This window comes from Plutella xylostella, chromosome 27, assembly GCF_932276165.1.
Source record: "Plutella xylostella chromosome 27, ilPluXylo3.1, whole genome shotgun sequence".
NCBI lineage: Eukaryota > Metazoa > Arthropoda > Insecta > Lepidoptera > Plutellidae > Plutella > Plutella xylostella.
This window is the reverse complement of record NC_064007.1, coordinates 4,983,487-5,003,664: the sequence shown is the minus strand read 5'-3', so window position 1 is coordinate 5,003,664 and position 20,178 is coordinate 4,983,487. Positions and strand designations below refer to the sequence as shown.

The following is a 20,178-nucleotide window of genomic DNA, read 5'->3' as shown; positions in this document are numbered from 1 at the left end:
ACCTTATTACCGCTTTATTTTATAATTCATACATTTCTAATTATGTAGGTACTATGACTAATAACGTTTTTATTAATTAGGTGTATTCCAAACAACGAAGTGATTCTCTAGATGAAGCTTCTCAATTCTCCGACTTGGAAGATCAAGTAGGCCCAAGTCCTACTCATAAACCTGCAGTAGAACCATCACTCACTAAGATTGATGAATTTAAAATTATTGAAGAAACTCCTGCAGCAAAAGAAAGAACCATCGAATTCTTAGAATTTGAAAGTGAATACAGTGCGCAAATTCACGCTCCGCCTATACCACCAAGGGATTCCGAAAAGGTATGATAAGGTTCCTATATTAAATAAAGTGTCTCGCAATTTCAATAATGCTAAATATATGAAATACTTAATTATTATTATCTTTGCAGGTTTCACCAAAAGAGTCACCGGTTATAAGTGCCAAAGCTCGTCAGTTCATTGAAACTGTCCCGGAAGATGACTCTGTTCAAGAATGTTTCTTCTCAAAACGTATTTACTCTGATTCTCTTGAAGACTCCGAACAATCAGACTCCCGACGACATTCTGAGGCAGAATCCTTAAAATCAGATCAATCAGATGTTAAAGCTAAAATATCATCATCTGATTTTGATGAACGGGCGGAGTTCGAAGAAACAATAGATTCTGGTAGTGGATTTGGAGACGAGAAATTTGAAGAAAGCGTTGGATTCACTTCTATGAAACTTGACAAAGTGACCACAGAGACTGAAAAGATTGACTCTGATTCAGATAAAATTGAAGAAGCCACAACAGGAGTTGTTTTTAAGAAAATGGCTCCCAAGCGTCATTCAAGATCTGAATCTATGTCAATAACTAAACTGAGTGATTTACAGTTGGACATTGAGCCAAAGAAAACTGAGTTTCAAGTGATTGTTACAGAAGCTGAAGATATTGACCGGTCTACAGATGAACCTTCTGACAAAATATCTTCTGAAAGTAGCCGAGAAGTTGAAATATCCGACCGGAAATCTTCTGACGGAATTTCAGATAAAATAAGCTCAGAAGATGCTGTAACAGAAAAGAAAACGTCTTCTGAAGAAGACGGTATAAAATCTACTGAAGTATTTTTAGAGAATGAAAAGGATAAATACGTATTTAAGACAGTGACTGCTAGAACCACAAAGGACATCGAAAAGATTGACTCCAAAGTAATTAGCGATATCCCTGATAAAGGTAAACAATTTTTCGACAAATTTCATTGCTATCCTATTTAAATTCAATGTGTCTGTTGTTATTATCAATAATTATAATATGTAATCTATGTATATTGTAGATATAATGAGCTGTTCGATGTCCATATTACAGGCTCTTTCTATTTTCCGTTGTCCCCTCATATCATTACTATTTATTGTATAATTATATTACTAATCCACCCTTATTTTTTAGCAGTAGATACCTCTAAACGTACATCAGTAACATCTGCTGGCTCAGGAAGTGAGCTAAGATTGGATGAAAAACGATTATCAGACGCTTACAGTTTGACAGAATCGAGAGACTATACCTTTGAGGAGTCCGAAGATGACATTGTACCTCATGGTACTCATACTGATATATCAAAAGATAAAGTTGAAACCAAACAGGATACTGAGGCGAAATCCAAAGCTGCCACAGGTAGAAAAAAATAATATTAATATTTTTTTATAATGTGCTTTTAAAAGGATTTTTGAAAGTTGTGACTAATATTATTATTAAATATAAATAATTGTGTCCTTTATATAATTTTAGGAAAAACTGAAGTATCAAAACTGTCTCGATTAATGCACGGGGACTCTTTAGATGATGTGGAAGGATTCCCAGAAGATCATGTTACAGAACATGTTCACAAGCTACCACACATTGCCGAAGTAGGGTACGTACTATTTCATGAGTTTGAAACTTTTGAAATTTTATTTAGCCCTCAGAATTTTTCGATCAACGAACTAAATAGAATTTTGTAAACAGTCGTAGAGCAAAAATTGGGTGGGGTAGTACCTCATTGGTAAATAATAATATAACATCATCTTGCAGGGCTATTCCAGAAAAGGATTTAACCAGTGAATTCTTAGCAAGAGAAAGGGAAGAGCAATTAAAACGAGAAACAGTGACCAAAACTACGACTGAAACTGCAGAACAATCTGATAAACTTCAGTCAGCAGCTGAAACGTCTGATCAAGCCACATTTGTATTTACGAAAGAAATTGAAACTACTTATGCTATTCACAGAACTGACGAGCCGTCTATTGTAAAAGAAATAAAATCTGTTACTACAGATATCCCCTCGACTCATGTTGTTGAAAATATCGAAACCAGGACAGAAATAACTTCAAGGGGCGCAGGAAAGTTTGATGTTTCTAAAATAAGAACTGACACTTTAGGTCACTTTAGTGCCGGTGAACAGTCCCCAGATGACGTCAAAGACAAAACCAAGGGTAAGTTTGTACCTAAAATCTTGGACCTAAAAGAAACTCCTGAAATTACGAAAGAACAAGTAAAACCAGTTATCGATGAGATTTTGCATAAAGGCACAATCGCAGCTGCGGCAAGAAGTCCAGTTTGTGATAAAGATATTAAAATATCTACTATTGAGACTGAAAAGCGATCATATGATGCCAAAGCTCCGCATATAGAAGAACGGAGACAATCATGTATAAGCCCTGCAATATCATTGGAAAGAATTGCTGAATCTGAAGCTGAATCTGATGAAGAAGAACCACGACCTAGTCCAAAACCCATAAATATACCAAAACATGAAATGCCAGCTGAAATGAAAAAGTCAGACTCAGCTATGAAGCAAATGGCTGACAATATTGAGATAATCATAAAACAGGCATCTGAAGATTTTGATGTTTCTGGAGAAGAATCAATCCCCATTCCAACTGAAGCACAAGAAAGACAAGATATTGCTGATAACGTATCAGTAGATTCTATTATTGAAGAAGCCGTTACAACAGTAGAAGGATATTTAGAAAAGTCGAGCGATACCAAAGAAAAGGAAATTGAGGTGAAAAAAGAAATAGTATTTGAAGAAACTAAGAAGTTTGTTAAGGAAAGGCCAGCACTCATGAAGTCATTGTCGAGAGATAGTGGTGAAATAGTAATCATGCCTAAAAAGAAACACCCTAGAACTTTCTCCGTACAAAGTTCCCCTGAAGAAGTAGAAGAACAAATATACACTGACTCTGAGTCCGGTAAGTAATAATTTATGAAATGAAATGAGGGTGAAATTTCATCAATTGACAGTAACAACCTGGTGAAAAGTTATCTTATAAAATGCCACCCTGTTTATAATCAATCACAATATAACCAAACTCATACTAAATTTTTTTTAGACATGGACAAAGCAAAAGTTCTTGAAATTATAGAACCCAGTTCTGAAATAGAAGGAAAAGCTGCCACAACCAGTTTTGACACACGGAAAATAAGAACTGACTCACTTGATGATGCTGATGACCTTTTCCCGGAGAAAGAAGTATGTACTTTTTTAAATAATAATAACGGTTAACTTATCAAATATACAAACATACATATGCTCAAAACTGTAATCCCTGAAGGGTTAGTGAATAGTCAGAGGTGACCCTCAAGCTAGCCACCCGCTTTTTGCTGTACATTTGTGCTCACGTGATCGGTCGCCAGCCTTATCGCGGTTTTAAAATAACTAACTCATATTATTAAAAAAAATATTAATTCTGCATATTTTTTTATTCTAGGCCGAATATTTTGGTGATGAACCAAAATATAGACAATCCTCGGAACATTCTCAAGAAATAGATAATTTTAAAGATAAATTTGCATCTACTAGCAGTGTAAATGATGTGTTTGATGAGAAGCCTTCACAAAGTTTTGCAAAGAAAACTCACTTTGTTGAAAGTCTGTTACAATCAGATATTGTTTCAAAATCAACTACAGAATCTTCAGTAACTACGGTTGTTTCTACACTTACAAAATCTTCTGATGATGAACAGAAATCTGTTCTTGAAGACGGTACATCTGCTGATTTTTCAAAAATAAGTGGAGCGGACTTGGCTAAAGATCCGTCTAAAACATCCGCAGAAACGAAAGATGATTTTAAAATTGAGGAGCAAGGAGAAGAACGAGGGACACCTGATTTATCAAAAAAATCTATGGACCTTACAAAAGATTACTCTAAATCATCTATCGATAGCAAAGATACTTCAAGAGACTTTGCTACAAATGAGTTGTCGAAAGATTCTACCGTCGACTTGACCAAAGACTATTCTAAAGCTTCAATTGAAAGTGTAAGGGATAATTCGAAGTCAATCGATGAAAAAACATTTTCAGAGGATCATTCTTCCTATGATGTATCTAAGACACTAGCATCAGATGGTTCTGAAGGTTTTACCGCAAGTAGAGACTTTGTGTGTGAAGAAAGGTCCACATCAAAAGTAGTGAGCAGAGTATCAACAAGCTCGTCACAAGGAACATCTGTTATGACTGAAAGTAAAATATTTAGTGAACACGATGACAAATTGAAAAATGGTGAAAGGCATGATTCTGAAAAAGATTTATTAGCAGACGTGGCAGAAATATCAAAACAAGAAGACATAGAAGATGATCAATTAGAAAAAGAAGACGAAGTGCCTGACATGTCAGAATTAAATCGACGTTGCTCCAATCTTTTGGAGGATATTTCACATGGAGCTCTTATAAAGATTGATTCGAGCCATGTGACACATGGTAAGCAACCTATATATGTAGTAATTACCTAATTCACAGCAGTCATTTCTAATAATATTTACTGTGTAGTGTAATAAAAAATCTTCTGTAATTTGTGTCCCTGTCTTCCTACAGATTTTGTGTCAAAGTTCTCCAAAACACCGCCACCCTCCCCTGTCGACCTCATCAACAGAGACAAATCTAAAGCTGATGATGGTTCTGGCGATAAGCAAACCGGGCTACATCTAAAAGGTACTAAAACAATAATACTAAATAAATATAACACGGCATCAGTAATACGTAGTGTATCTTAACAATAATAGAACAGCGTAGACAAAAGTTTTGTAAATAAAATATTAAACACAAGAATATCGTCTCTGCAATTTCCAGTAAGTAATTCAACCTGTGTAAAAAAATATCACAACGTATATCATCAATATCTAGTAACAGTACCAGTACCTATAGCCTGTAGAAAAAACAGCACACATACAACACCTCTGTAACCTTGGAAAACGACAGATTGTTCTGTTTTGTCCCATCCTTAACCTTAAACAACAGAATATTAACACGTCACTAACGTAGTAGTAGCTAGTGCTAGTAGTAGAGCTAATACCACGTGACATCTAGGTTCCGACTCTTCGTTCCTGGATGCCAGTCGGCAGTCGCCGCGAGTGTCGTCGTGTGGCGACAGTATGCTGAGCGAAACAGAAGCTCATCAAAGCGGTCAGTATAGTTAGAGATGTATGTCTGTAGATCACGGTAACTCACGAATTCGTAGTTTCAATGTTGAAAAAAGATTCAAATTTTCTAACAAGAGATATTGGGTCTTATTTCAATACTAAACACATTTTATTAAATCCAATTTATTGAGCAATAACTGATATTATGTATTTATCCCCTTTAAGAAAGTATTAAATTAGAAAATGCTTAGCAAAAGTTGCAATGGCAAAAGTAGAGTCATAGCGAAACTTTACTCTTGTGTTCAAGTAGAATATCATTATCATATCGATAATCTTGTTTGCCCATTTGATTTTGTGCCCAGTACTTACGCATGTTTCTTTGTCAATTAGTTGTGATATTATGACATCGTTTAAAATAAGAATGTATTGTTATGATCAATTCTAGTCCTCAATTCGTGGTTTGGGATAAACTAACAACAGTCCTTACATAATGCACAGTAGTAGGTTGTTGAACATCATCCAATGAAGCACACATCGTTAAAGCTAAATCATTCAGGCTTGTGAAATTACGAAACCCAAATGAATTTTATGACGTCAACCTTGTCGTTACTTTGCAACTGTCACAATGTGTTTTGCCAAAATGACCAGCACATTTGTTTTTACTTTCTTTCTTGCGGAGCCCTTACGTTGCTATAGGTAAGTGGACCCACAAGCAAAACTGCATTATCTCATCGTTTTCACATAATTGTCGCTTCTTTGTCTTCTCCATTTATTCTTCGTTCGTTGATTCGCAGTTTTGTCTATTTTGTCATCCACTTTTGAGTAACGTTTCGCTTTGATTCAAAACACTTTTATTTGTTTGTTTTATCACCATTCTTAATCTTTGGCTTATTTCACTGCTGTCATTGTATTAATTTCTCATTTCATCAACAAACACATGAAAGTTAAACTTTTGTCACGCTTCAGATGCTTCTAAAGCTAAGCTATCTGACTACTTTATAATGTAAATTGACATGTGAATATGCTTTATATATTCAATAATTTCTTCAAAAATATTACTTACCCATAATATACAAGGTACAAATTTGTAATGCCACCTGAAAAGGAAGTACTATTAATAAATTGTAGATACCTAGAATTTTTTATCTACCTTTCAATAAGAGTACTTTTCCATCATATTCATATTTCATTATACGAGTACCTATTCATAAAACATTGCTTATTGTGTGTGAAATTACTTAAACTAATTTCACAAAAACAGGAATTGAAAATTTTTACACATGACATCTAGGCTCAAATTAAATAAAATTATAACATACTGTTCAGAAAAAAATTAAATACAATGTCAACAAAATAATTTTAAAATAACGTAGTACATAATAATTTTATATGAAATAAATAATTTATCTTAATCATTTCAGAATTAAAATCTTCTAAATTATATAAGCACTTCTTCAACAAATAAGTTCTTCAGGTGCATTACAAAATTCCACCCTGTACATAATAATATATTCAACAAGCAATATCCAAGCGTGTACATGCACTCATTTAGAGACCATACCGACAGAGAATAATAAAATATTTTCTTTTCAGAACTATCGATGGGAACATCCACGGAACCAAGTGCAGCCGCCAGACCCATATCTCCGACAAGACATCTTGCCGATAATCTATCATTTATTAACGTAGATAAACCTACCATTACTAGCGGTGCAAAAGAATTTGTCGACAGAACTATAGAGAAGAGTATTGATGTTATTGATCAAATAAAACAAGAACAGCTAGCAGTTCAAATGGAAGACTTACAAAAATCAACGTCAGGATCATCGGATATTTTCTACTCTGAATCCATAGTTGAAACATCTACTTCGTCGTCGTCTGTTCACAAAACTACAGGCAGTACTGGAATGCAATTCCAATCCATAGACCCTCGTGCTATGATGTCTGACATGGTTGCCAAATTTGGAACCACTGATGAGTTTAGCACAATATTGACTCATCAAGAAACTGAGACGAGAAAGATTTCTGGCCAAGAGTTTTTCTCACAAACTAAGCAAGTATCATCTTCTGATGATGATTCTTTGATAATTAAGACCCAAACCAGTCATGAATTGAGAGGGCAAGAACATGAGTTGAAGGAAAAAACTGTTGTGAAGCGAGATGGAGACCAAACAGAAACTTCACAAAAAAAGTTTGAAAAAGCTCATGAGGCTTCAGCTAAAAGATCAGATATCGAAACTAAAACTGTTGTGAAAACAAGTGATGATACTGATATTATTAAGGTTGAAAGAGAATTCTTAGAACAAGGCCTGTATACAGGGAGGCAAACTAAATCTGAAGAAAAAATGACAGCAATAAAAGATGAAACTGTAAAGAGGAAGCATGAAATTAAAATTTCTGAAAGAGACATGTCTCATGATCAATGGGGTAAAGAATATTTTACTGAACCAGGTGAACTTCAAGATATTTCTGAAAGTGAAGATCCCAAATCAAAAATTGCATTTGTTGACTCTTCATTAAAAATAATTGAAAAAGACGAAATAGTTTCAAGTGAAGAAGTTTCGGAAAAAGGAAAAGTAGTTAGCTCGAAAATGGCACATCACAAAGAAGAATCTGTACACGAAAGTAAGGAGCATGATGATTTGAGCACTTCTGATGCCTCACACGCTCCTAGTTTTAGTGAGATGGCTGATAGAAGGGGTTCAACAGAATCAAGTCCTAAGAGCAAATCTAAGTCTTTTAAGAAAGACAATGAAGTTTACGAAGTAGATTTTATAAAAGAAATCAAAATATCCACTTCGCCAATTAAAAGTACATTCAGCCGAACTGGGAGTCAAGAGACGCATTCAGAATCCGAGGCTGCACCTGATTTGCCGCATGACGATAAAACTGGCGATACACCTAAAAAAGAGAAAACTATTCGGTCTCCAGTGAAACTACCTCAACAACAAATACAAGAACAAGTTTGGGAGGTCTCAGTACAAAAAATGGAGTCGTTTGAAACTGTTGAAGAAATGAAAGCTCCAAGGCTTAAAACTTTATCAGACACTACTGCTACTAAAAGTTCTGACAGCGACACCGTTTTAGAACTTAAAACTGTAGTAGATGCCGAAGCGCCAACTAAGATTACTAAGACTGACATGTCTCCCACTACTACTTTTGAATTATCTGATGATATAAGTACAACTTCTAAAGATATCATGATTAAATCTGGTGACAGTGTCGATACAGAATTCATGATTAAATCTTTAGAATCACACGAAGGCGAAATTTTACATAAATCTATCGATTCCACAGTTAGTGCTGAAACTTTACATGCGTCTGAATTTTCAACTGAGGCAGATTCAGCATTTCTAACAGGAACAGATCAAAGGAGAGAAGAACCAAAATTAGTAAAAGAAAAAAGTCTAGAAGATATATGCAGCAGCGGTTACGATACCGACCTCTCTTCTGCCGAGTTTCACGCGACGAAACTTGATTCGGAACGAGTGGATTACGATTCATTAATATCTGCTCAGCCACTCGCGGACTTGTCGGTTTTGGAAAAAACTATTGATGAAGTCAAGCAGTCTCTTGAAGCAGCCCAAGGTGAAATTATAAATGAGCAAAATGACGGTAGTAGTAAATATAAGCAGTCGCCGTCTGAATTTCAATTCAAACTCTTAGTCAGCCCAGACAGACCTGAAGTGATTACTGAAGAACCTCATCAGGCTGATGACCATATTGAAAAGAAGCAAGTGTTGGTAGAAAAAGATGATAAGAGTCAGTCCTTAGATAAAGACGAGAAGAGTCAGGTATCTGATAGTACTTCTTTCAAAATTAGCTCTCAGGAGACTATAACTTCTGATGAGGATAAAGAAACGACAGTTCAAGCCAAAGAAATGAGTCCTGTGCCATATGATAATGGTGATAGTTCTATAAGATCAGATAGCGGTCCACATTCTATTTTAGAAACAGAAAGCGAAATTATTCTTTCTGATAGGGAAGGCTCATCAAAAGGTAGTCCAGAAGTAAAACTTAGAGTGCAAAAACATATTCAATCTAAACTCGGAGTCGGAGAAAGGCGATCTGCCTCTGAGGTAGAAGGCTGGTCAAGTTCAGGTGGAAGTCACTATGAGAGTTTTGAACACTCGGAGAGTAGACCGTTGTCTTCTGACATTGAAGTTATGATGACTGCACAAAGCGGAACGGAGTTTGAGACTGCAATGACAAGTCAAGATATTTCATCTCATTCATTGAGAACGTCTAAAGATTACTACACCGCAGCTAGTTCGCTTGCTTCAAGAGACAGCATGAAGAGTCTTGACTCAGATGGATCAAGTCATGTAGCAAGCATAGATATATCAGACGCGTCGGAAACACTTGTTCCATCGGCCAACGAACTTAAAGATGAACTTATGGAAAGCAGCACTTACGTTGAGCAATTCCTTCACGAAGGTGAGAAAGAACTAAAGCGAGATCAAAGTGAGGATGAATTATTTGGTGATGGGGACAAAAGTTTAGAAGAAGTAGCAGGCAAAATGAAACGTTCACACGAAATGCGTTTTCAACCTAAAGAAATGATACCGGACCATTTTCCTTTAGAAAGTGTATCTGAAAGTCTGGACGTTGATGACGAGTCCGTAAAAGACAAAGATGGTTCAGATACTACAATCTCCAGTCAATTCAAAACAGATGAATATTTATCATCGTCTATTTCAAAATTGGACATGCCATCGTCACAGTCAGAACCTGAGTTTGAACGAGAAGAGGTAAAAGAACACATAAGCAAATCATCTGTTCATGAGCAACATGCTGTGCCTTTCAGTGTTACACAAGTTGAAAAATCTCAAAGAGAGTTTGTTGATATTGATAGTGAAATAATTCCGGTTGGATCTGCTGAGTACGCAGAAATTACGAAATCTGGAAGTGCAAAAATTGAATATAAAAAACCAGGAACCGAAGAAACAACAATCATTAAGGCCACCATTCATGAAGTTAAATCTGCACCTAAGGAAGAAGAAATCGAACAACAAGAAGTTCAAGAGGTCTGTGTAAAGAAGGTAGTTAAAGAAGTTAGCGTTGCTCCATTTCCAATAACCGAAATTCCCCCAAGCCAACGTGAGTTTGCTGATGTAGAAAGTGAAATAATTACGGAAGATACAATTCAACAATATGAAGAGTTATTGAAATCAAAGAGTGACTCTTCTGTACCAAAAACTAAAGTAGAAAAAACAGCAGCTAAGACACCAGACTCACAACTAGACAGTAAACAAAGCTCGACATCGAGCCTTAAAACACAAGATCATTTGTCCACACCACAAACACCTCTATCCGCTCCAAGCCAAAGTTCTTTATCAACTGATAATGGCCGCGAATATGTATTGGATGACATTTATGACATTTCCGAAACACCTGAACTTAAATCAGAATTATTAACTGAGGGTACAACAAGCAGATCTGAATTACAAATAACAACTGACGATAGAACAATTCGATATGAAAAAGACCAAGAATCTCCTATAAGTGACGAATTTGAATTGGTTGACAAACCGAGTGAAATGGATGACTTTGTGGTAATAGAAGAAGTGGCGAGAGAAGCCCAAGAAACAGATATGGAAGGGAAAAGTTTACAAATTACTTCGCAAAAATATGTTAAGAGGCATGACACTGAGGTAGAAGAAATGTTATCAAAGGCTTCCAGAAAGCAAGAAAGTACAAGCAGTACGGGATCAGGATCATTATCAGATGAAGAATTACTACAATACGAATTAGAACAGAAGAAATTACTAGCACAAGAGCTGGCTGAGCAGGATGCAAGTAAAAGATGGATGCAAATGCAATTTGAAGGTGATCCTCGGTATGACTATGAAAGAGTACCGTTGGAAGATATAAAAGAGGAGGAAATGACAGACTTTGATGCCAGTCGTATCGGAAGTCTTAGTTCTCAAAAAGAATCAATTGGAAGCTTTGGTAGTTTTCGTAATTCATATGGTAGTTTATCAGAGTCAGAAATGGCATCTCGCATAAGGTTTAGAGTCAAAGGTGAAAATGATGACATTTCTATTAGTTCTTTACAAGAATTTGAAAACCTAGAACGAGCCTTGATGGAACAGTATCAACAGCACTCTTCATCGTCTCAAGATTCACTGAACGGTTCATTGCCCAGACGATACGTTCTTAGCAAGAGTCAAGGAGATGATGTTTCTGTTTCAAGCCTTAAAGAATTCGAAGGTTTAGAGTCAGCTTGTTTAGAAGCACTCAAAGCCGAAATTTTAGCGAAACAAAAGGAAGCTTTATTGCAACTAGATCCTAAAGACGTAAGTGGAAGTTTCTTGGAACAGGAAAAGCGTTCATATAGTGGCAGTTCAGAAAGCAGCCCACCCCAAAAAAGTGGCAGTCCCAGTCAGAAAGGTAGTCCATCCCAAAAGGGGGGCAGTCCTTCACAAAAAGTTGGAAGCTACGGAAGTCCATCTCAAAAGTTATTGGCAGAGTCGGCTACTATTAGAAAACTTATTGACCAACAAATGGCATTAGAAGAGAAGTTAAGAGAAAGATCAGTGCCTGTTGCTCCTAAAATTGTTACTGTAAAGAAGTTTGATGACAAAGGTGCATACTTTGTACCTCAAGCTGTGCCAGAGCCTGTGGCAGTTGAAAAAACTGAAGAAGAATGTCATAAGGCGACTTCGTTTGTTTGCGCAGCCGCGCCCAAGGACGGATCTGCAGAATCTATACCTGGTGACTGCGAAGAGATGATGAAAATGTTAGATCAAGAAGATAAATCTAAAGGAGAGATTGGAATCACCAGAACGGTTACTGACGGAGGTGTCATAGAAGTAGTTAGAACAACAACCGTCATTCAGCAACGTTTTGTAGATGGTAAAAAAGTTTCAGAAACTGTAACGGGCACAGATTCAGAGGGCGGAGTTGATATACCGGCACGCTCAAAAGAATTTGAAACGGAGTACAGCATGTCTTATGGGTCAGAAATGTCAAACTCCATGGCATCTCAATCGGATATGGATAGTTTGATGACAGTTGTAGAGACAAAACAGACAAGTGACGGAGAATCAATAACCGTTACAAGGAAAACAACAGTAATGAGTGCAGACAAGCTTGAGGATTTAGATTTTACGAGGACAGATAGTTCTATAGCAATCCGTGAGCTGTCGCCCTCCTCTGGCAGGTCGATAGCTCACAGTATTATTTCGGGTTCTGGTAAACACTTTACAGATCCAGCTAGCGGTTCGTGGAGCGGTCAGGACGAAGAACTCAGTTCTTCTGGGAGTTTTAGCAGGTACAGTTTAATTATTAAACTATTTGGATTAATTTATAAAAAAATCTGTTTGATCTACGAAAACGTGTTACTGTTGAAAATTTGTGTTATTTACTATACATAAACAGGTGTAATATTCTAAACAACACACATAAACCAACATTAATTTGTTATTATTAATTAAGTAGTACTAACTAAAAAGTATTTAATACATGGCGCTATTTTTATACTGTTTCTTTAATGAATCAGAATTTCAAGAAGTTAAAAAAACCTTTATATTTCAGGGGGGCTCGGGCAGATCTGATGCTTGGTAGCACGGATAGCTTAGAGGCAACGTCGTCTAATGCGACTCGAGCTACGTACAACTATGAGGTTGATACGCCAATGACTGGCAGTTTAACATCTGGAGGTAATAATGAAATACTTTTACCACCTATTAACACTAACTAATGTGCACTAAAGGTAAGCGTACAACTTTCAGCATCGTACGAAACGGACGCATCGCATTCAGTACTCTTTATATAGAAATGTTCCCGCGCGCTTCGCTTCGCCTTAAAAAGTTTTCCCGTGGGAATTCCGGGATAAAAAGTAGCCTATGTTCTTTCCCAGGGTCTAGACCGTATGTATACCAAATTTCATTCAAATCCGTTCAGTAGTTTTGGCGTGAAAGAGTAACAGACAGACAGACAGACAGACAGACAGACAGACACAGTTACTTTCGCATTTATAATATTAGTTAGGATTAGGATTCACACAAGTGCGTCCACTTCATCAGCATTGCCGACACCGTTTCTCCATACATTTTAATTTAATATATAAAATATAAACACTCACACCTTGTACTAAACCAATGTACCTACTCCCTTGCGGGGTAGGCAGAGGTGCATTGCTGCACCCACTTTTCGTCAGTGTTATATTAGTCCAAATGTAATAGGGGGCGGCCTATTGCCATTTTACGGGCACATCCAAGACCCGAGAACAAATATCTGTGTTTAAACAAATATCTGCCCCAGCCGGGAATCGAACCCGGGACCTTCGGCTCAGTAGTCAGGGTCACTAACCACTACGCCATCCGATCGTCAATAATCGGTCGTTTTAATTTATGAAAATCCGTTTAGTCTGATACGTACGATACTGATAGGCAGAAGCTTACCCTAACCAGCCATTAATTATTTGAGTATGTCAAGTTAAACAGGACTTAAGTATGAAATGCATCCCTGTAATGGCAAGTAGTTTATAAAAACCTTAACCATAATATATTATGTATTACTTCTTACATGTACTCTGACTCTGTATAACAATCATTAGCATGTATTCTATCGTTATACCCAATATTTATAATCGGGTCCAGCCAGACTCGTCCCATTCCACACTCGACCCGGCCACACTCGACCCGAATTTCTAAAATACGATAAGGTTCTTTGTTGGGTACTTTTAGGTACTTATTAGGTACTTTTGTTGAAATGTATGAAATGTACTGTCAGCCACAAGAGTTTTTTTACTGAAATTATAGTTAGGGGTTTTATGTGCTGATTAATTCAAACAAAAGTAATAATTTGTACTTTTAATCATTTATTTATATATTATATATATAATATTATTAGTAGGTAACACATGTTTTAAATTATAAACGTAATAAGTAATAATAAATATTAACAAAATAAGTAACTATTAATAATTATGTGTGCTAAAATCACAGTTACACAAAATATCTTTACAATGATATATATTTAAAATCCTTTTTATAAAATCCGTTTGCTGTTTATAAAATTATAATTACTTCGCAGTAGCCCTTGCTTATCAAATGCATAAATTACAATACAAGTAAGTGCGCGAAAGAGATGAATGCGGGCCATCCAAATCTTGACCATTGTTATCGATAACCCGTTTATTTCAGGTAAGAGCTAAAACAATGAGAAGGGTAAACTATGTACCTCTCTCTGTTACTGAGGTCAAACTTAGGCTAGTTATACTATTTTATAAAATAATAATCATTTTAGTCAACATATTTCTTAAATTTAAGTGATAATCACTTTATATGCAATCAATTAAGAAATCCATAAACATTTTCTGTCGACTGTACTTTGAGATAAGAAAAAAAATACAAACAAAAATGAACCTTATCGAAATTATCAAATTCGGGTCGAGTGTGGCCGGGTCGAGTGTGGAATGGGACGAGTCTGGCTGGACCCTTATAATCATCCCACTAATGCATTTACGTATTATACCATTGTAGCTTCCAATTAGTTCAATTAATTATCTACCTGCTTAGATTAACGATATACGAACAAGATGGCGTGTAACATTAAAAAAACAACGCAAAAAACGATCTGTTACTAACTACGTGACTACCATACCATTGTACCAATGAATAAAGAGAAAAAAACTAATCGAACTAATTCAAGTTATGTACTCAGTGGTGGAAGTGGGGTATTTTATTTGTCGAGACGTTTCTCTTGCACTGACTCTCCATCTTGTTTGCATACTGTTAATCTAAGTCTAACTGAATGTGCCTATGATATATAACTAATCAGAAACCATTATAATACCAGCAAACCCCTATCCAATAAGCTACGCTATTTATTTTCAAGCTATCGCTAAACCTCCGAGCTTTCCGCGTCCACCCTCAAACATAACCGACGACCGCCCCCCAGGGTCTAATACTATGGTCTCCTCGTTGGACACTATGGACCCCCTTACAGCGGTCCATATGGAGAGTATGGAACACCCCTCGACCAGTGAACACTACACTCATGACTATGAGGTGCAAGAGCCTGACAGCGATACGGAGAGATTGGTGAGTTGTTTGGATGAATTTATATTAACAAACTTAGGCCATTTAGTAGTAAGAATTAAGAAGAAGTAGGAAGAATTCATATGAAATTAAAGTATGACCAGTAAGTGGACGTGCTAAACTTGAAACTTTTTCTTAGGTTTTTAACTAATTTGTTCTGTATATCAAATCTGGGATTTGAAGCTGCATGTCTGGAGTGAGAAGCGGACACTTACCCGACTGAGCTACCACCGCTTTGCCACTGATCTATATTATTTAAGTTTATTGCATGCGTGTACAAATAAAGAATATCTATAACCTCAACAGGAGCTGGACGGCCGGGTGCCTCGGGCCAAGGAACGGACCATCATGTTTGACAGCACCGACACCCTGAGTGCTGTCAGTGGAGACGGGTCGGTGAAGGAAGCCGCCGTGGAGACGCCGGCACCCACCTTCTACATCGGAGATACACCCATTGTTAGAGGTAAGGGTTTTTGCATTAAATTATAAAGACAAATTGATAAATAAGAACTATAGGAGAACACAAAAGGTTTGCTAAGGACGCCCTACAGTCTACCTAAGCGTCAATTTATACTAGTACAGAGTCGAAGCGCATCGAAGCGTCTATTCAATACTGAACATTACAAATACAACATTAACTCCACAGCATAACGCACACATTGCTACTGAGATTTTAAAAAGTCGCGCGCATTCTTCGCGATTCGCGCGTCTACGCGTGACCAACGCAACCAACCATTCGTGCGGCTTTGCTTTAGTTGTTAAGAATTTGACGCTTCGCTGTGCTTCGACTCTGCCCCAGTATAAATTGACCCTAAGGGATTGACGACTTTGTAACCGTACCAACGACACTAGCAATAAAAAAATCCAAAAGTACGCTACTGTCAAACATTATGTCAGATTCATACAAGTTACGTCAGATTTGAGGTACTTTTTCGGATCGCTAATGTTACTCCGACTGTTCTTAGCCATATTTTCCCAAAAACCTAACAGTTCAAAAGTTATGCAACCTTTAGTGTTGAATGTCAGGGGTTTTTAAAGTTGGCTAGGTTAAGTATTTATGAATCTTATCTTTTTGCAGGAGAACAAAAAGACGAGGAAGACTTCGAGTCCCAAGCCCCGCTGTCGGGCAGCTGCCCCGCGTCCCTGCCCCCCGCCGCGCAGGCCTCACCGCCCATACCGGCCCAGAGAAGGTATTTGGATCTTGTTGATCATTTTTAAGACTACTTCATAGTCAATATAATTCCGGAAAATAGATATGAATTTAGTCTTTGAATGTTGCAGAAGTGTTTTACAGGCACGAGATCTTTGAATCTAGTAATATTACCTACTTACTAATATTTGATCTCTATATATCAGCTGTACTTAAAGCTGTACTTTGGGTTTCTAGTACATAAATCATCTTTTTTATGTCGACTAAATTACTCAAAAAATTCTTGTACTTACTTTATTTTTATTATTTCGATCACACGCTTTCCACATTAACATTTTTGTTCATTACCTGTAGATTTTTTTGTGACTCGTTTTTTTTTGTTAATTTTCATCGCTCTACTTACTTTCAGCAGCGCATACTCTTATATTCACTGCCAATTTTTCCTTTTATGTGACATTGTTTAATTTGCTTGTTATTATTCCCAAGTTTAGTATGTATCAACTAAACAATGATACTATTCATTGCAGCAGCTGCTATTGCTTAAGTCACGACCAAGAAAAGAACATGAAATAGGTACACATAATATTCTATGTACTGCCTTGTTATCTTTATTTGCAATTTTTTCATTGATATCATCCAACTCCCCTCATAAGTGTTCGTTCCACATTTTGTTTATATTTTGTGCTTTTTTGTTGTGTATTTAACTAATTGGATTTGGATTGGTTTTCGTGTTCCTGTGTTTTTTTTATAAATAGCATGGTGAGTTATATTTTAAGCTCAACAGAATATTGATGACTATGTAGATGGTCCTATTTGGTACGTTCATAATAATATTATTATATTTTGTCGACTTAAGTATACAAACTATAACTTTAAGATTATTATTTTTATTTACTAATAAGAATTTAATATTCACAGGTCACTGACAATGATAGCAAAATCCCCACCGTCCAGTTTGGATGGAACTCCAAAGAAATAGAGTTAAGACATAATGCCTGATTATTAAGTGATACGCATTTTTTTCTCATTATTGCCTTCAAGTTTCTCAAAAAGACATCACCTAAATAAAAATCGAAGGCACTGTGCTATTGTGAACTTGTACTTACAATTTAAGCATTATTGAAACTCAGTAGTGAATATATATTATCGTTTATTAACCGATATATCTCAAGTACATAAACAAAGTAGTGAAATATCAATGTCTAAACTATAAGGGATCTAATGTGATAGTTACAATCGAAATTGTTACTTAAAACTCTGTACTTTAAGTCTTGAATTGAATGCAATAGTTTCGCATATGACGCTAACATACTACAAAAGTTTTATACTTCCGTACGAACAATGAAAGAGCAGTCATTTTGTCCAAAATATTGTGCAAAAAATAAATGTGCACATTATTTTAGTCAAAAGGATGTTGTTGATAGTATTTTGGTACTCACTTTTGTACTAGCATCGATGGTTTTTGTACGACTAGCCCATGATGATACTAAGTCTCTTTTAGATAATGCTTAGCATACTCGCTCTAGTGTCAAAAAAACATTGCTTGATATGAAAATATTGTAGATTGCGCTTGATAAGGAAAAGTGATCGAACCATCTCACGGTGTCTTTTATGCAAATCCTAAAAAGATAGTTATTAACTCTTGCACAATTTCATACATAAGAATTAGATAGGTAGGGCTATAAAATACTATTGATAGAAACATGCGTTTCTTCGGTTAATCGGAATTTTAGTAATCGAAGTCCAATATAATCATCAATGTACTCTAGTATTATACATATTGTATCGGGGAATTTAACATTTGAACTTGTAGCCACCCGATATGAATAGATATAAGAAAATATCGCCGTCTCTTTTTCAATCACATTAATGTATCTAAGTGAGATAGAGATAGCAGTAGAACCTTCGTTTCGATTAACCGTCGAAGGTATTTTAGCATTGTCATACATTTTCAGACAAGCTTTGCTCATAAAAGTCATAAACTTCCACTTTGTAACGTAAGAATTACAGATTCTAATGTACTTTGTAAGGAATATTGTCCGAGTTGTTGTTGAATGTTGGATGTAAAAACAAGCATGACAACGAGAGATAGTAAAACATCTTATGGGTTAAGAAACTAAAATTGGTAAGAAACAACATAAGAATATAGAGGTTCAGTGACATAAAATTATAAATCTTTGTTAGCAAGAGAAGGACTGAGTAAGGTTGAAAGTAATTCATCGGGAGTGGATTAAAGCTACTTCTTAGTTTAAATTTTATATCAGCTGCTACATAAGCTGGTTTAACCTTAAGTCCCCCAATCGCGTATAGGGATGCTTTTAAATTTTTAAGTAACTATAAATTAATGTTATGCTTCAAAATAATTATAAATAGTTGTTTAATATTCTGTTCTAAGTCAGTGTGCTTGATAGTGTTAAGGTATTGGCTAGTACCTATCTGATGTTGCTAAAATAATAATAATGCTAAAGTATTAAGTTTAAAGATAATTTAGGTTGCTTTGTTCTTAATTGTTTCAAGTTGTATTTGTAATATGCTGGATGTTTTATTAATTGTATTTGAAATATTGAATAAAAACGCTGTCTCATATTTATACAGGTGGTTTTATTTATAAATGAAAAAAGCAAACGTGATTTATTTAAAGCCATTTATTTCAACAACAATATAAAATTACAAAAAGGCTTAAATTAGAAATAATATTAAAAACAAAACTAACTGTAAAGAGATTATTAAAAGAAAGTTTTCAAATTGGCACGCACTGTTGCACAAATATTTAAAAGTTTTAAAGTAAGTATATTTTATAGAAAGAAAAATCTTCAAACAAGAAATCGTTTTAGAATAAATAGGATTTACAAACTTTACATGATTTCTCGTTCAAATCATCTTCTAGGGAGCTTAAAATCTATTTTAACTCTTATATTTAATTATGGCATATTTCATATTCAATTCGATGTTTTTTCGATGATATACTGACAAAATTCTTGGTAGGAGTGATTCATCACTGTAAGCAATATTTCCATAATATTGGTAAGTACATAGATAAATAACAGATAAAATAAGCAACTTAAATTAAAAATAAATAAGTTTTCACTTTGGTGATTAAGTCTAGATTATATTTCATTCACAGCTTTCGGGGATGTGAATATTTCATATAAGTGTTACTTAATCGAAGCTGTGTGTAGAATTTTTTTAAAAATAAGTAAGTACCTACTTAAGCACCTATTAAGATGATCAAGTGAGGTCATACGCTTATCATGTGCGGTTTGGTACTGTAACTAACCAATCAGGTGCAAGTTTGGAAGTGAAGCGTCCAATCACAAATTGAATTATGAAATTATAATACCGGCTTCAGACATAGACAGTAAAGCCTCGTGATGCAAAGGTACAATGTATTTTGAACATTAAATTAGGTACACATTTATAATAACCCTACACATGAAAGCCAATAGGCACTATTATGCTTTTACATTTGAATTTGTGACTGATTACTTTTACATTTAGATTGATCCTTATAGCGAATCAAATTCTGACACGTCGCTGGTCTGAAACAAAAGAAAACATTTATTAAATTAGTTTAGTAACAGTGTGTGAATAAAAAAGAGATA

The 20,178-nt window shown here is 35.6% G+C and overlaps 2 protein-coding genes across 6 annotated transcripts in view; one reads left to right on the top strand and one right to left on the bottom strand.

Annotated features, from left to right (window-relative positions):
* The window catches only part of LOC105381197 (ankyrin-2), a 37,264-nt gene extending 19,642 nt beyond the window's left edge, over positions 1 to 17,622 (top strand). The window contains exons 26-41 of one of the 5 annotated variants that reach the window (XM_038110110.2): positions 81 to 326; positions 416 to 1,217; positions 1,431 to 1,655; positions 1,770 to 1,893; positions 2,052 to 3,211; positions 3,353 to 3,492; positions 3,731 to 4,718; positions 4,833 to 4,949; positions 5,325 to 5,420; positions 6,971 to 12,653; positions 12,917 to 13,041; positions 15,224 to 15,429; positions 15,733 to 15,889; positions 16,505 to 16,616; positions 17,104 to 17,149; positions 17,495 to 17,622. In XM_038110110.2, the coding sequence (XP_037966038.2) occupies positions 81 to 326; positions 416 to 1,217; positions 1,431 to 1,655; positions 1,770 to 1,893; positions 2,052 to 3,211; positions 3,353 to 3,492; positions 3,731 to 4,718; positions 4,833 to 4,949; positions 5,325 to 5,420; positions 6,971 to 12,653; positions 12,917 to 13,041; positions 15,224 to 15,429; positions 15,733 to 15,889; positions 16,505 to 16,616; positions 17,104 to 17,149 (10,227 nt within the window). In that variant the 3' untranslated portion in view covers positions 17,495 to 17,622. The remainder of the gene's footprint in view (positions 1 to 80; positions 327 to 415; positions 1,218 to 1,430; positions 1,656 to 1,769; positions 1,894 to 2,051; positions 3,212 to 3,352; positions 3,493 to 3,730; positions 4,719 to 4,832; positions 4,950 to 5,324; positions 5,421 to 6,970; positions 12,654 to 12,916; positions 13,042 to 15,223; positions 15,430 to 15,732; positions 15,890 to 16,504; positions 16,617 to 17,103; positions 17,150 to 17,494) is intronic. The other 4 variants (XM_038110114.2, XM_038110109.2, XM_048630916.1 and 1 more) reach the window with 4 other exon arrangements.
* A 1,581-nt stretch (positions 17,623 to 19,203) lies between these two features.
* Positions 19,204 to 20,178, bottom strand: part of LOC105381196 — a 77,986-nt gene continuing 77,011 nt past the window's right edge. The window contains exon 19 of the mRNA XM_048630917.1: positions 19,204 to 20,115. Coding sequence (XP_048486874.1) covers positions 20,083 to 20,115 — 33 coding nt within the window. The 3' untranslated portion in view covers positions 19,204 to 20,082. The remainder of the gene's footprint in view (positions 20,116 to 20,178) is intronic.